The 16600-nt window shown below is 57.1% G+C and overlaps 1 protein-coding gene across 3 annotated transcripts in view; it reads right to left on the bottom strand.

The window, feature by feature from the left end:
• Positions 1–16600, bottom strand: part of CD82 (CD82 molecule) — a 51572-nt gene that overhangs the window by 10041 nt on the left and 24931 nt on the right. For 2 of the 3 annotated variants that reach the window (XM_068555921.1, XM_068555919.1), the window contains exons 2-5: positions 14166–14248; positions 8987–9059; positions 3958–4082; positions 3728–3802 (exon numbers count right to left, since the gene is read on the bottom strand). In XM_068555921.1, the coding sequence (XP_068412022.1) occupies positions 3728–3802; positions 3958–4082; positions 8987–9059; positions 14166–14228 (336 nt within the window). In that variant the 5' untranslated portion in view covers positions 14229–14248. Of the gene's footprint in view, positions 1–3727; positions 3803–3957; positions 4083–8986; positions 9060–14165; positions 14297–16600 lie in introns of all 3 variants that reach the window. The other variant, XM_068555920.1, reaches the window with a different exon arrangement.

Genomic DNA, 16600 nt, shown 5'->3' with positions numbered 1-16600 from the left:
TCTGTCAATGCTCTCCATCCTTGCCACCACGCTATCAGGTGGCCTTTGGGGCCGGTGGGCTCTGGCACTGAGAAACGTTCAGATTTTAGGAAGGGCTGGGAGCTGTGTGTCACACCCCCACAATCTCTCCCATTCATATTTCCCAAGGGGCACATAAAGGGGGTAAACCATGGCCATCAACAAGCTCATTTCCATTCAGGTTCCATTTTGCCACCAAATGAGTTGCAAATGGTATTTTTGTTTTTCAAACTGTTTTTTGGACTTCGGAATCGCAGATAAGTGAGAGCAGACCTGTAGGATTACTGCCATTTGACAAAGGAGGAAACTGAGGCACAGAGAGGCTGAGTAACTTGCCGAGGGTGTCAGAGCAGGGCTCCAGCATGGGCAGTTTGGTTCTGGGGTCCAGGCGCTGGGCCACCACTCTATATTTTCTACAAGCCTTGCAGTCTGGGTTCCCTGCAACGCTGGCAGGGGTGGGGGCCAGCCAGGCCTATTCTCCTCCATTGACAGACGCAGAACCCACGGCTTGGAAGGCCTGTGCTTTGCCCAAGGCACCCAGCCTCCCCTGTTGCTGCCCTGGGAACAGTGGCTGCTGGGAGGAAGGACAGATGGTCGCCCTGGAGACCACTTCAGGGAGAGCCCAGAGGCTCAGTCCCTCCCACCCGCCCAGGAGGCCTGGAGAGAGAAGGAAGATTGGACCCATCGCCTTCCAGAAAGCCTTTTTCCTTTAGGCTCACACAAGTCCCACCTCCCCAACTGGGCCTCATCTGCAGGAATAAACACCACCAGGGCATGTTTAGTCTTCCACTGGGATTTACAATGCGCGAGGAAAGAAAAAATAAATCATTCATTCCAACTCGGGCGATCGAGTGGCGCCAGAACTTCCCCAGCAAAGCCAGGAAATTTCCCCCTGCTTTCCAGAAAAGGAGGTGGGCCAAGGTGAGGCCAGCTGGGACTGGGGGCGGGAGGTGTGAGGTGTGGAGCCTGGGGGTTGCGGGGAAGCAGAGGAGGGGACGGTGAGGTACCACGACAGACACAGCCTGGACTGGAGTCAGGAGAGCTGATTCTCCAAACAAGCCCTGCTCTGGGGCCGGGGGGCGCCTCTAAGGCATGGCTCTCTGTCAGCAGCCAGGCAGATTATACCAGCTCGAGGGGAGGAGCATAGAGTAGAGGAAGGCGTGGGCCTTGGGTCGGAGGGATGGAGATGGAAACCTCTGCTCTGACGCATCTGAGCTGCGTGTGACCATGGCCCAAAGTCACTGTTTCTCTGGGCCTCAGTTTCTTAAACTTGAAAATGCTCTCAAAACTAAAACATGCATCAAGTGACTAGCTCAGCTCCTGGGACACGGTTGGTGCTCATAGATGGGCACCGTCTTTATTACTGTGAGATGGGGAAACACAGGGGTGAAAAGGTGGACTGCCTGACACCACTGCCATGTTGACCAGCTTCTGATTCACAGGAACCCGCTCACTGGGGCCCACTTCTTAACCACTCTCTTTGTAATGTACCACTGACTGGGTCCCAGAGAAGCCCCAGGTGCCACAGGGTGGAAATGAAGACCTAATCCCATAGTCCTTGCACTGGAAAAGTAGTTTCCCTTCCCTAAACACTGGCTTTCTGTCTGGCACCAAGCGAACTTCCTTTCACCTACTAAACTGCTATTTCCCCTTTTGCCTTGGCTGCCAGGAAGCTCAGTGTTCAAGTTAGCTCTCAGCTGCTGTGAGTATGTTGTCCCCTAGCTTCAGGAACAATGGCCTTCTTCTGTCTCAGTGTGCATCCTGATCTTTCTCAGACTGATTTTAGTTGCTCTATGCCTATGTTGGAAGCCAGCTCCAATTCTCCTGGGAAACAGGCTGGGTGGATTATAAATAAGTAAAGCAGATTCAGGTAGGAACCACTACAATGAAAATTTCACCAGCATGAACCCAGAAGCCAGGCTGCCAGGGTTCAAATCCTGGCTTTGCCACTTACTAGCTGTGTGACCTTTGGCCCAGTGACTTAACCTCTCTGTGCCTCAGCTTCCACATCTGAAAATGAGGGTATTCATACCCGTGACCTCAAAGGCTTGCTGTGAGGAACGAATAATTAAATGCAGTATACGCAAAGCATTTAGTGCCAGGCTTGTTCTAAATTCTTTTAAGTATTAGTTGTTGATGTTGCTGTAACGTTTTCTCAGCTTCCTTCCAAGAGAGATCTGTGGCAACTTGACCTTCAAGTGGTAAAATGTAGGAGATCACCTGGCCGCTGGTTCTGCCAGCCCAGTCAGTAGACAAGAACTGTAGCCCTGGAGGAAGGCAGGGTCCCAGCCTCAGCTGAGCCATGGGTGAACTCCGACTGGCCTCAGGGAGCCTGGGCTCTCACCTGGCCGGGCCACTGACCACTGTGTGCCCTCACCCCTCACCTGCAGGATGAGGAGGTGAGGCTCAGGGAAAGAAGGAACGTAAAGGGGCTAACACTGCGCCCAGTATCTGGTGTGTGCCGAATAGGGATTAGGGATGAAGGGTTATCGTCACTACTACTGATGCTGTCGTTGTTATTCATCTCTCCGGGCAGCTGCTTCTCTGCCCGTCAACATAACACTTACACGGCAGAGCTGCTGGGAGGACGAGACAATGTGCGTAAAGCTTCTAGAAAATACCATGTGCACGGAGTAGGTGCTCCACAATGATAACTGTGACAGCCACAGTCGACTGGCAGGCCCAATAGCCATCGCCAGCTCCCTTCTCTCTTACGTCTCTGTCTTTAGAGCCTGAAGGCTGGATACTCATTTTCTCAGCCTCCCTTGAAGCTAGGGGTGTCTTAATAACCCAGACTGGGGGAGACTGTTGGGAGGCTTGCTTTTCTGATAAAAGGGGTGGCCATGGCTGGCACTACCCCACTCCCTTTCTTCAGGCCACAGCAGCACAGATGTTGTACCTGGTGCTGTGGCAGCCATCTCGTGGCCATGAGGTGAGTGGCAAGATGAAGGAAAGCCGTCGCAATAAGTATGCTGTACAGACAGCCAGAACCAGGGCCTCTGAGCTTCCAAACCTGACTTCTGGTTAAGTCAACAACAAATGTCCTTAGAGTTGAAGCCCCAGTATGTCTGATTTTTTACTCCTCAACGCTGAGTGTCTTCCCTCTGATACGGGAATAATGTTTTCATTGACGGCCTCCTCCCTGAGCCTCATCTGTAGATGAGGTGCCAAGAACTGTGCTAAGTGTTTTGCTGAGATAAAGATCATCTCACTGAATCATCACAGAAACCCCGAGAGTTAAATTTACTAATGTCCCCAGTTTACAGAAGATGAAACAGGCACAGAGAGGAAAGCAGCTTGCCCACGGCCACACAGCTAGAAAGTGGTGGGATCGAGCCAAGATTTGGGCCCAGCAGCGACTCCACCGACCTGTACTGTCCTCTCCTCTAATATTCTGCCATGTGACCACAGGGAGCTGGAGGCCTGGGAGGCTGACCTGGCACCTATGGGTTTCCGGTTCTTTTTTTTTTTCGGCTGCAACGCATGGCTTGCGGGGTCCTAGTTCCCTGACCAGGGATTGAACCTGCACCCTTGGCCGTGAAAGTGTGGAGTCCTAACCACTGCACCGCCAGGAAATTCCCCACCTATGGGTTTCTCTGTGACAACTAAGAGGCCTCTTGTCCAGCCCCCATCCCCAGGCCAACCCTGCCCCCAACCCCGCGTGGCTGGTCCAGCCCAGGTCAGGGGGTGGGGACGAGGGGGTGCTTACCTTGCCCATGTTGAAGTAGAATAAGACCCCAGCAGTCACCTGGGCGATGAGGATCAGGAGGAGGAAGGCAAAGTACTGGGAACACAGAGCAGGCACAGAGTCACCTGGGGGCTCCCACCAAGTCCTACGCGCCTCAGACGCCCTCACCCAGGCTGGGCCAGGGCAGTACTCAGGCCCCTCTGGGCGGGATGAGGCGGGCTGGGCGGGCGGTGGTGGAGGACCATACTCACCATCCCCAGCAGGCAGCGGACCTCATTGACAGCACCAATGCAGCCCAGGAAGCCCATGAGCATGGTGAAGCCCCCCACGCCGATGAAGACATAGGCCCCCGCCTTGAGCGAGGTGGACGAGGTCTCTGCGGGTGGACAAGGGCATCTGATTCAGCCTGCCTACCTCGCCCTTATTAAGTACAAAACCGGGGCAGGGCTGCTACCAAATCCCTGCCTTGGGGTCAGGGCACCGGGGTCAGCCATCCAGCCGGAAGCCTACTCCTTCACCAGCTTTGGAAGCCGCCTCCCCTAGATGTGCGCCCCACCCCCATCTATCCTATCCCCACCTCCCACCCGTCCCCGCTTTAGTTTTTCTCCTTAGCACTTACCAGGATTGAAAAGACTCTCGTTCTACTGGCCTATCTTGCTCATTGTCTGCTGCCTCCACAAGCCTGTGAGCTGCACGAAGGCAGGGACTCTGGTCCCTGCTGAAGCCCCTGCCCCCAGAACTGTGTCTGGCACAGCAAAGTGCTGTATGAATAACTGTTGAATTAACGAACCACAGTCTGGCAGGCTCCGCTGAGGCCACAGACGCTGAGGGCCTGCCTTCCTCCTTGTCCGTGAACAAATGCCGGCCTCCCTTGCCCACTCCCTATGCCTCAGGGGCTTCACATGTGCCGTCTCCCCTCTGCCAGAACTCTACCCGGTAGGGACCAGCACGGCCATCTCACAGATGAGAAAACTGAGGCTGAGAGAGGCACACCAGCATGGGCCAGAGCTGGGATTTGGAGATAGGCAAACCCCCAGCGCCATACTCTTTGCACTGAAGCACCGGGCACGTGCACTGACACAGGCGTGACACTCATTCATGTGTTCAGCCCCCAAAGATTTACCAGGGGCCCACCGTATGCCAGGCGCTGTGCCGCCTGCTGGGGGTACAGCCGTCAGCCTGCCGAGGGCCCCACGCCATGAAGCTGGTGGGGTGAGGAGTGGATCTTCTGGTTGTGTGAAGGGTCGGGAAGCTACTGAAGCCGGCTGAGGTCAAGGACATGGGCAGGGAGGGGCCGGGGTGGTTGGGGAAGGCTGGTCTGAGCAGGTGACATGATCGCTCAGGTGAAAATGAAGAAGTCAGCCGAGTGAAGATCTGAGGAAAAGCATTCCAGGCAGTGGGAACAGCAGGTGCAAAGGCCTGAGGAAGGAGTAAGCGCGGCGTGTTTGAAAAATAAAAAGAAGGTGAGAAAGAATGGATCAGTGTGAGTGAGAGAGGAGTCTGATAGGCGACACGCCTGAGGCGGAGAGACAGGAGCCTAAAGGCAATGACAGAGCCCCCAGGTAGGTGGAGGTCAGAAGTTTCGTCGGGGCACTTGACCAGCATTTCCCGAGAATCCCAATCGATCACACAGGGAGAAGCTCATGTCCTTCTCCAGCTCCCCGGTGTGGGATGTGTGGGGTCCCCTCTACCCTGAGGCTGTGACACGCTAGGAGGACTAGGGTGGACACGCCCCCCGGCAGGCAGGGCACTGCGGGCTCTCTCCCCTGACAGCCCAGGCACTCCCGGGAGGCTGGCGCGGCACTCTCAGGGTGTGGGGTGTTTCCAGAAAGGTGCAGAACATCCCGGAGAGCCTCAGCAGATCAGGAGGACGTCTCAGGGATGCAGACTCCCGGGTCTGTCAGAGCCAGGCAGACTTTCCAGGAGACGGTCTGGAATCTGCATGTTGAATGTGCTTCCCCGATGACTCGGGCACAGCCAGGGCTGCCACAGTTGCCCGTCAATAGGCTGACTGACCACCATTCCCCGGGGGCACCTCAGAGGGGCTGAGATCCCCACCTCGACCACGGAGGGGGCGTTAGGGCCCTTAAGGAATAACGACAAAGTTGGAGTGTGGGTGGGTAGGAGAGTGTGACCCAGCTCCACCCACTTCCTGGGCACAGACAGAATGTTCTGGAGCTCAGGAAAAGCCCAGGCCAGACCACTCCACTCTCAGGCACCAGGGCAGGGAGGCCCCCGCTCAGGTCCTCACAGGAGCTCCCAGGAGCCGGACAGAGGCCCCGAGGGGGTGAGTGAGGGGGCTTCCTTTTTACTCCAGGCCCTCACCGCCGTGGCTCTCAGCCATCAACAACAGCAGGGGAAGGCCATCAAAATTTGCTTTTCTTAAACTTCCTGGGTTTGGGTTCCAACAAGCCCTCCCAGCAAATACTCCCCCCATCAAAAAGCAAGTGGCACTGCCTGGAAATGCACTGTGTGCCAGCCCTGAAAAAGGCCCTTTATCCAAACCATCCTGCTGAATTTCTGCCGTGGCCCAATGAGGGTGGATCTGCACCCTGATCTGTCTGTAAGGGCCCAGAGGCCCAGAGCAGGCAAGGGGCCGCAGATGGGGCCCTAGGGGCAAGGCTGGAGGCTGAGACCCCCACTCGGGTCCTTCTCTTGGGAGGCCAGCCAAGCTGCGGTGTGGCGTCTCTCTTTTCTCAGAAAATTTCATCAATACCAGTCCCTGGCCTCCTGGGTCTCAGGCTGGCCCTGATCTGAGCAACCTGACTTAGGAAGGAGTGGGGTAGCCCGCCCACTGTGTAGCAAGACCAGCATCTTCCTGGTTTTATCGGGCCTCGGAGGTACCAGCGAGGTGGGGAGGAAGTGGCCCAAACTGAAAGTGACTGAGGAGCACGAGAAGAGGGTGTCACTTCATGCCAGCTTTGCTGCTAACAGGCTCTGACCCCCGGCAAGCCATTTTCTGGGCCTCTATTTTTGGCTCCGTGAAATAAAACTAATTCCTACTTCTTAAAGATGTCCTAAGGTTCAGATGGTATTATAAACTAATTTAACAATCACTTATGTAGGGTTTACTAGTTACTAGAAACTGTTCTAAACTCTCTTCACATATTAACTCGCCTCATTTCTCACGATAGCCTTATGCCATACTGTCTATTACTGTCTGCATTTCACAGATGAGGAGACACAGAGGGTGGAGTAACTTGCCCAGGATCACACAGCCAGTAGAGAGCAGAGCCAGGATGGGAACCGTGGCTGCCCAGGTCCACGGTTTGTGCTCTTAACCACTGTGCTTGCTTCCGCTCGTTACGGTGTGAATGCGTGGCGTGCTGCAGAGCCCTGTGGTACAGGGGATGGGGGCTCAGGAGCCATGCCCCCTGGTTCACGTCCCAGCTCCCTCACCCTCTAGCTGCGTGTGTCCCCTTGGACAAGTTCCTCCCCTTCCCTTCCATTTCCTCCACTGTAAAATGGGGTTAGTAATGCCTAGCCCCACGGACTCACGGAGAGGATTCAGTTGGTAAGGGAAGAGCCGTGTCACGCAGGCCTGGCACACAATAGGCCCTGGGTTCCCAGTTCTGACCCTCACTTGCTGTGTGACTCTTAGCAAGTCTTTTTCCTCCCCTTCTCTGAGCCTCAGTTTACCCAAGGGTATAGTGACCGGGCTAGCAGATTGGGGTTTTGGAACTCTGGCTGCCCGGGGAACCCCTGGGAAGATTCTTAAAAACCTCAGTGCTGATCTGGAGTCAGATCCCTTAGGGTGGGGCGAGGCCTTGGTATTTGTAAAAGCACTCGGGTGCATCCAGGGGGCCTCTAAAGCTTGGCCAGCTTGAGATTCTCAGCCCCGAACAGGGAGGAGCAGCAGGAGGTCCCCGGAGCCCCAGTCGGGGTGCAGAGGGCAAAAATGCAGTGGGCGGGCTGGGCCTTGAGACTTTGCTCCGAGATGCAATGCCCGCTGGGTGTGGGCCACAGCCCAGGAAGCGGGAGCCTGGGCCGAGCAGGGCTAAGGAGGATGTGTCGCACGTGGGGAGGGCGTGGGGCTGGAAACCTAAACCTTAGCCCCAGAACGGGGAGCAGCCCGTGCCCACCACCCCCCCAACCCCCCCCACCCCCACCCCCGAGCAGGAGTCAGGACTGACAGCCCCAGACGGCAACGGAAGCGGCTGGAGGGTAGATCATCCTTGCTTCCCTTCCTGTGTGAGGGGAGGCCTAGCCCCCAGGGCCCCTCCATCACCCATCCTAGCCTGGTTCCGTTTCATTCAAATCAAGCAGCTGTCACCGGCCAGAGTCCAAACCTGCTGCCTCAGGCAGGGCAGCTGCTGGGAGGGGAAGTGAGCCAAGGTCGCACTTGCTGAGGGGAGTGGCATCTCTGTGCTCTGCTCTGCTTCCCTCCCTCCTCAGGACGTCCACTAGAGGCTAGCGCAGCAAGCCTGGCAGCCTTCCTGGAGGTGACTGTGAGTAGATCAGAAAGGCCTCTCATCATCATCATCGGGCTTCTTTGCCTCCAGCTTCAAGAGTGAGACAAGGGGCTTCCCCTACCATGTGCAGCATTTAGGACCAAAGCTCTGGGGGTTCGAGTCCCACACCTATCACTCAGAGGCTGGGTGAACTTGAGCGAGGGACATTACTTCTCTGAGCCTCATTCCATCATTTGTAAGGCAGGAAGTTCCTACTGCACAGGGCTGTTGTGAGATTAAGACAGTTTATCTACGCCAAATGCTTGGCCCCATGCCTGGCACATCATGACCACAAACGATAGACACTGGGCCCGGCACCTCCTCGTCAGCACACTTGCCTGACCCACCTGGTTGGTGCCAGGCACACAGTAGGCGCTTCACGCATACTTGACAATCTGCCATTCCTGGCCCTTTTTCTGAACTAGGAAGGGGAGGGGCTGTTGGCCATGTTTTGCTGAGCAGGCAAATGGAAGAACTGAGGATGTAGGAGGCTTTCTCAGGTCAGGGCAGAGGGAGGGGGCCAGGATGGAGAACAAGCCTCTCTCATCCCCCACCCAGTGTTCTCCAGACAACAGCAGCTTTGTTTGGGGAGGGAGAGAAAATTCCTTCTGGAAACCCCTGCAGAGAGGCCCAAGGCGGAGCGGTCAGCATGCAGGACCTGGGCGAGGCCCAAGGCGGAATGGTCAGCATGCAGGACCTAAGCAAGGCCCTGAGGGCAGCTGGAAAAGGGACCGGTGTTGAGGTTCAAGTACTCGTGGGAGCAGCCCTGCCTGCTGCCCCGGCCCCCTTTCAGAGGCAGCTGGGGCAGGCAGCGCAGAGGGGTCCTTACGCAGGACAGAGATGAAACTGCTCCTGTCGGCCAGGATCCACACCCCGAAGCCCAGGATCACCGCGCCCAGGACCTGGAAGGAGAAAGGGGCAGTTAGTGGGGGGCCGCTCCCAGCTGCCCCTGCAGCCTGGCCTGGGGGACACAGGGGAGCTGCCTCCATCCCTGTCCAGCCCAGGGATGTCAGGGTGGCCTCAGGCCCCGCACCTTAAGTCCAGCCAATTCCAGCAACCCAGACAGCAGGGCCACGAGTGGGGAGGCCCTCTTGCCTCCCGTCTCCCCTACCCTATGCCCACGTGTGGTCAACCTGAGCATACCGGCTCTGGGGGTGCAGCCTCCTGCCAGGGGTACCCTCCTACTTATCTCCTGGCCCTGCCCCAGCCTGGGGGCTGGGAGCTTCCCCAACAAGCCACGCTCAGGGTGGGGAAACCCTCGAGGGACATGACCGGCAGAGCCCAACCCGTCTTCCAGATCTCTCAGCTCCAAGGCCATCTTCCGCAGGAGGCTTCCTGACCCCCAGGCAGGCTAAGGGGCCTCTACTGTGTGGCAACCACCGTGGGACCCTTCTTTAATAGCCTTTCTTTAATAGCCTTTCCCTCTGGGTTTAACTCTGCCGCCAGTCTCTCTGGCTAGACTGTGAGCTCCCTGAGGGCAGGGCTGGGTTGCACGCAGCTCTGTGGGCCTGGGCGCACCAGGTGCTGAGGGCCCCGCGGATGAGTGAGTTCATGAACCAAACTGTGTAAAGGCAGGATTAGAAAAGCAAATGAATGGTGGTGGGGACGGGTGGGGTGGCTGGCATAGGCCCAGGTATTCCCTGCCTCTCCTCCCTCCACCAGGGGGCAGACCCACAACTGGAGCCCACCTCCCCCAGCCAGGATCAGCCCAGCAAGATCCCATTAAGCCAGCCAAGGCTGGGGAAGGGCCTGCAGTCTGGGCAAAAGTACAGATTCCCTTGAGGGGATGGAGGTGGGGAGGCTTGCATCACCCCATAAGTTTGGCCTTTCCCTGGGGCCTGGCCTGGGTCTACCCGGGGGATAACCCACCTTCAGGGTCCCAGCATGTCACCACCCACCTTTACTACCAGCCCTGGGTCCCTGCCTCAGCCATCATCCCGTAAGCTCAGGTGCAAGCGCAGCAGCTACTGATAAAGCCCTCAGCCTGGGATGAGCCGCTCGGTCCCAGGGGTTTATCAGCCTTGCTCTATAGATCTTAAAAACCAGAGCTGGGACGCTGGGTAAGGTGAATGGGGCACTTGCCTCACATGTGAAAATTCAGGGGACACCAAAAACACTCAGGAACCAAGATAAATGAGTTTATAGCAATCATTTTTAAGAAATGAAAATTAATGGGGAAAAAAAATCCATCATGATGAACAAAATATCAAGCTTTTATATAAAGACAGGCTTGGGGTTCCTGATTTTTCCTTTTGAAAAGGAGCGGGGCGCCGATGTGATGCAGTGCCGTGCTGTTTCTGATCCCAAAGTGAGTGCCTCACTCGCCTCACCCTGGCCCAGGTTCCTTAAAGACGACAGCAGCTGACGACCAGGAAGAGGAAGGCACGAGGACCTCCCCGCATTTGTCTCCAGCAACTCACTTGTCCCCTCCTCTCTCCTTGTCAGATGGGCCCTGTTATTGTCCTAACTTGACAGATGGGGAGACTGAGGTCCTAACCTCACCCGAGGTCACCCAATTCACTCATCAGGGGCTCCAAGTCAGGTCTGACTATACAGCTACGCCAGATGGTGGCACATCAGCTGCAGGGATACTTCGGGTCTGTCCCGGGCCTTAGCCTAGAAAGCCAGTCCCTGGGGAGAGGAAGTGCCCACCCGCAAGTGGGGGCACCTCAGACTACACAGCTTGCTGGGAGGAAGGTGGGCTTTACAGGACCTGGCAGTTAGGTTCCCAAAGACTCCTGAACCCCTGCTCACCCCAGCCTCACACCTCACAGCACAGCTGGCCCGTGGTCTGCCCCTGCCACCTCAGACCCACGTGGCAGAGCCCCTGTCTGCTCACCTCCTGCGCTCACGGGGCAGGGCTGCAGGGAGAACAGTCCTCCCAAATAGAGAGTTCAAGACAGGGCAGAAAATTCCCTCCGGGCAAATATAATCCCAAAGAGAGTAAAATCCCAGACTGCCCGGCCAAGCTCCTCGGCTCGCCTCCCGGAACCCAGGGAGCGAAGTACCTGGCGCTGCCATTTCAGCTCCCCTGCACGTCTGATGACTGTGGCCTGAGCACCAGGTACGGCTGGATCAGCGCCAGGCCAAGGGTCAGCCAGAAACGAGGCCAGGGCAGGGGGCCGACCAGACTGGGGGAGGAACCCCGAAACCCCCTTTCTCTGTGAACCACGACTGGGGCCGCAGGACACACCCCACATTAACACCCCCGCCCCCAGACCCACCAGAATCTCCCGACAGGAGCCAGGAGTCTCACAGCCAGCGTCCTACCCCCAGAACGGCCACGGCAGCCGTGGCCTCAGAGTCTCCTAGGATCTGAGAAAAGCTGACAACAGGGCAATTTTCTGGGGAGTTCGGGGTCCGGAGGGAGTGAAGGCGAGGATGTACATGTGTACCCAAGCGCATGCATGAGCACACACGGCAACCAGAGTGATTCTGCCAGACCACGAGTTCAATCATGTAACCGCCTCCCACTGTGCATGAAACAAAGACCCAGATCCTTCCTGGAAGGGCTACGTGGCCCAAGCCCCGGAGAGGCACGCTCTGGCCCACTCCCCCTGTGCTGGACTTCCGCTCCTGCCGCCGGGACCCCGCTCTCCCCAGCCTCACGCATAACTCCAGGCAGCTCTTGCTGACCACCCTGACAAGGTCAAGTGCCTTATTATCTGCTCTCTCTTAGGGGCCATATCCTTCATTCCCAGGACCTCCTACAACTGCAATTTTATCATGCATTTGAGTAAGCATTTGATCGAAGCCCATCACCCCCCAGAACATAAGCCCTGTGAGTGAAGAAGTCACAGCTCTTCTGCTGGTGAATGTCTAGCTGGCACCCAGGACGGGGTCTGAATACACAGGGGTGTCAAACACACATTTGGTGGATAAGTATTTGTGAATGAACACACACACACACACACACACACACACACACACACACACACACACACTCTGTCTCCTCTCACTCTCTCCTTTCCCTCTCACCCTCCTGTGATAAAAGCTTCCCCTCTCCCCCACTACATCCCCTCCACCACCATCCTGATGGGCCCCGTCCTGGGCCCCAGCAGCACACAGGGAGTGAACACCTGCCCCCCAGGGCCCTGGAGTGGCTGGGAGGAGGCCAAGAGAGACCAGTCCCCAGAGCTCGGGCCCAAGGGAAGCTCTTCTAGGCTCTGGCTCCATAGGGGAGACTGGGAGCGGAAGGGACACCTTGGCCCCAAACCATCAACCCCTCTCCCTTTCTCCATGAAGTCTCTACCTCCCTCCCTCCCACTGCATGGGAGGAGAGGGGGTGTCTGTGCCCTTGAACCCCAAGCCCCGCCACCTCCTAGGCTATAGCCCAGGCTCCTCCCTCCAGTCCCTAGAGCCCCAGGGACAGAACCACAGGGCTCCCACGCTCCCCACCCCACCCTGGCCAGCTGGCCCTTAAAGCTGGACTTCAGCCTGGGAGCCAAGTGCCTGCCAGGAAAGGCGTGCCTGTGTGGGCAGCCGCTTTTTTCCAGAAGCCTGGCCCAGCTGGGAGGGACCTGACCTCCAAGCTGGGAAACCCAGGTGCCCAGGCCCGGCTGCCGTCAGTGGAGGGCCAGAGCTGCAGTGGGGCCCCAGCGCCGTCCTTGAGCGGGGAGCTGGGGCCGGAGCCAAGGTGGACGACCAGTAGGGCAGGCAACAACAGGGCTGTCCACGTGCATGTGTGTGTGTGTGTGTGTGCACGTGGGTGTACTCGTGTGTGCCAGGAACATACTTGTAAGTATCTGTGTGTTGGGTTAAAGTTATGAGGGGGAGTTTAGAAAGAGTCTTTATTTTCCAAACTTTCTATAATCCTATGTAACTTGTAATGTAAAACTTTTTTTTTTTCTACGAGAAACTCATGTCTGTTGTAGAAAATTTGGAAACTGCAGAGAAGCAAAAAGAATAAAACCCAAATTCCCAGGAATCCCAACACTGACATTCGGAGGTATTTTCTTCTCCTCTCAAAAATATTCATGTATGTGTACATTTTTAAAAATAAAATTGAATCATAATAAATATCCTATTAAAAACTCTGATGTTTTTAACAGTATAGGGTGAACCAACACCATGAGAGGCCACAGTCCCCAGCAGCACTCCTTTGAAGGTCTCTCCAGGCCACTCTCCCCACAGCCCCACCCCCATCACACACACTCACACTCTCACACATGCACACTCATACACTCACACACACACTCGCTCACACCCCCACACCCATATGCACTCACACACACACACACACACACACTCACACATAACCTCACATATACTCACACACATATATCTCACACACACACACACACACACACACACTCATTCCATCATCCTGGCAACTCCAAGGCAGGAGTCTGCCTTGCCAAACCAGAGAGGAAAATTGGGGCCCCAGGAAAAGCAGCTCCAGATGTACACAGAGCTTATAGCTGGGCGGCCCCGGGGCTCATGACCGGGTGAGGCCTGCCAGGATGGGTCTGGGGAAGGGCCACTGTGTCCTCACCCTGGCCCAGAGCCCAGCCTCCGCTTGCCCACCCTCTGGGAGCTCGAGGGACACCCCCCACTGTGTGGGAGGGAGTGTGATGGGGGCAGTTGAGACCCAGACCTGTAACAGGCAAATTCTTCAGAGCCGGTGGAGGAGGATGGGGAGTCGGGATAGGACGAGAAAGATCCCAGAGGCTCCCCCTACAACTTCCTGATGAGGAGTCAGGGGAGGCCCCGGGGGTTCTCCTCTCCCCACGCCCACCTCCGGCCTTGATAGCCCGGGTGCTGCGGCCTCGGCGCTCCAGGAGGGGGGAAGGCTGGGGGAGCCATCCAGTGCTCTGCCATCCAGCCAGCTGGGAACGCTGGGACTCTCCTCACCGCTCCCACCTGCTTCCATGTCCAACAGTCTGGCCTCAGCCCCCTGACCCCAGCCACACCCCACCACCGTCCCCAGGCTGGAGGGTCTTGGACTGGGACGTGCCCGGGAGGAGCATCTCTTTTGGAGGCATCTGGGTAGCGCGGGTCATACTTACAAAGAAGAGCAAGTTGAAGAGGAAGAGGAAGTACTTGGTGACTTTGATACAGGCTGACCCCATCGTGCTGGTCCAGGAGCTCCCTGGGGAGAAGGCAGGTCGGTCAGCGCAGGGCGGGACCTGGCTGGGGGCTGGGGGGAGGAGAGGGAATCGATGCTGGTGGGTACCCCAGACCCACCGGCCCCAAATCATCCCAGCTCACCCTCCCAACAACCTCATGAGGTAGGTACTAAGGTCAGGTCCTGTTTCAGGGGACCTGATCTAAGCCCAGAGAGCTTAGATGACTGACCCAAAGCCATGCAGCAGGGTGTGGGTGGTAGGTGGCAGCTGGGGTCCGGGTCAGCCACTCCACCAGGGCTCAGCCTAGAGGAAAATTATGGAGGAGACCCTCAGGCTCCCTGAGGCCAGAAAACCCAGGAATGGCCACGGCCCTCAGGTCCCACGGGGCTAAGGGAGCCAGCACAGGCAGCTGGGGCCGAGACAGCTGGACTGGGGCAGCTGTGTGGGCAGAGCTGGGCTGGGGGGTGGGGAGAAGCAGGCCACTGAGTAGAGGGAACGGAGGGCCCAAGGCATGGGCTTTATCCCTTCTTCCTCCTGCAAGGGTAAACGGCAGTCCTAAGCCTTGTGACTCTCCCCTGTCCACACGGAGGTCCCCTCACCCTTCTCGTATCATTTTTGCCAAGTGGGAGCCCAGCTTCGACTTTACACCTCCAGTGACCGGGGTAGGGGAGTTAAGGGGGAGATTGGGGCACAGCATGAAGCAAAGCCTCCAACGAAGGAAAAGACTGCCTGGCAACGAGCACCCCGTCACAAGTGGCATGGAAGCAACATCTGACCAAAGACTTATGGGGGATTCAAGTGCTACGTGGGGAGATGAGACTGAACACTCATCCAGGCTCCAGGGTCCAAGGCCTGGGTCTGAGAAATGCGGGGACAGCAGTGACTCAGAACCAGGGAAGTCCGGCCTCAGCAACTCCACCTGGGGCTTCCCCCAGGCCCAGAGGGGGAGAAAACAAGGGCTTCCCCCCCGCCCCCCCGGGTCAGAAGATCCAGAGATCTGAGATCCTGAACCCAGGCCTGGCCCCAGGAAGGCCTGCTGGGGATGGTCCACAAGAAGGAGAGCTATTGTTTCCTCTCTCCCCTCCCAGCGCAGTGCCTGACAACCACAGGCTCTTCGTAAACTGGCGCGGAGCGAAACAGCAAGAGAGGAAAGAGTCTCTCACCAAAGGAGGCCTGTTTTTCTTTCCTATCAGGGACCTGCTTGAGTCTCTCAGCCCCAAGCAGCTCATAGATAAATCATCATTTCCCCAGAAGAACTCCACCACAGCATTTGAGCGGGGTGCCCCAGGAGCGGGACGCTGGCTGCATTCTTGTGAAATTGGAGAAGTGTTGAAACAGTCCTTTGGCAACTGATGTCCGCCAGCAGCGTTGCACAGGCAAGGGAGTGTCTCCACTCTGCGGCTCCCACATCCTCCGCTCAGGCTGGGTGTCCAGGGCAGCCTTGCCGGGTGGCGGGTGCTCAGAAGGGGGCAGTTCTTAGGCAACAGTGAACACCTGGCCTCCCCATCAACAGCATCTGCTCTGGACAGCCACTGGCACGTGTCATCCCTTTAATCCTCATGACCTGCCCAGAAGGTGAGGAAGGTCTTCCTGTCCTGGGGAGCATGGGATGGGGGGACAGCCTCAGAGAGAGATGAGGTAACTTGCCCGAGAAACATAGCTCGTTAGGCAGTGGTAACTCCCGAGGTCAAGATCTGTGAAGGGCTGCCTTCCGGGGGGTGGCCACGGCTGTATAAAGGGGTCTCCGGGGATGGCTGGGATTCCATTGTCCGAGTAGGTGGTGAGCACCAAGGTCACTGCTCAAAGGAGCTCTGGTTTGTGGGCAAGGAGGCAGAGGCTGCTGGGCTGGTATCTCCCGATTCTCCGGGCAACCCCGCTGGCCTCTTGTCAGTCACACAAATTGTACTAGGCGTAGGGCAAAGAAAGCCCTTCAGCATCCTACAAGCAAACTAAAGCTCAGAGGGGTGAAGGAGCTTGCCCAAGGTCACGGGTACATGGACCAGCAAGGACAGACCCAGTCCTCCTGGCCCCTTAGGCCGCCTCCTCCTCTCCAGAAGGCAGCTGGGTGGGTTCAGACACTAACACAGGAGCCAGGCAGCCCCATGACTGGCAGGTGGGTTGGCCAATCAGGGCAGGCCCAGAGACTACCTGGGAATCACCTGAGGGAAGAGAAGGGGCTGAGAATCAGAGCCTGGGGTGGGTGGCTCCAGGGCCTGTTGGCCAAGATCCAGGATACAAAGTGTTTCTGCCCCGCAAGTGTTGACATTCCCCGCTCACAGCAACAGGGAGTTGGAGATGAACGTGTTCTCCATACTGGGCAGAAGATGGGCGGTTCCACGAAGGGCTGGGAGTCAGCTCAGTCTGGGGACGTATGC

Source organism: Eschrichtius robustus, chromosome 11, assembly GCF_028021215.1.
Source record: "Eschrichtius robustus isolate mEscRob2 chromosome 11, mEscRob2.pri, whole genome shotgun sequence".
Classification (NCBI taxonomy): domain Eukaryota; kingdom Metazoa; phylum Chordata; class Mammalia; order Artiodactyla; family Eschrichtiidae; genus Eschrichtius; species Eschrichtius robustus.
This window is presented reverse-complemented; position numbering and strand designations above follow the sequence as displayed.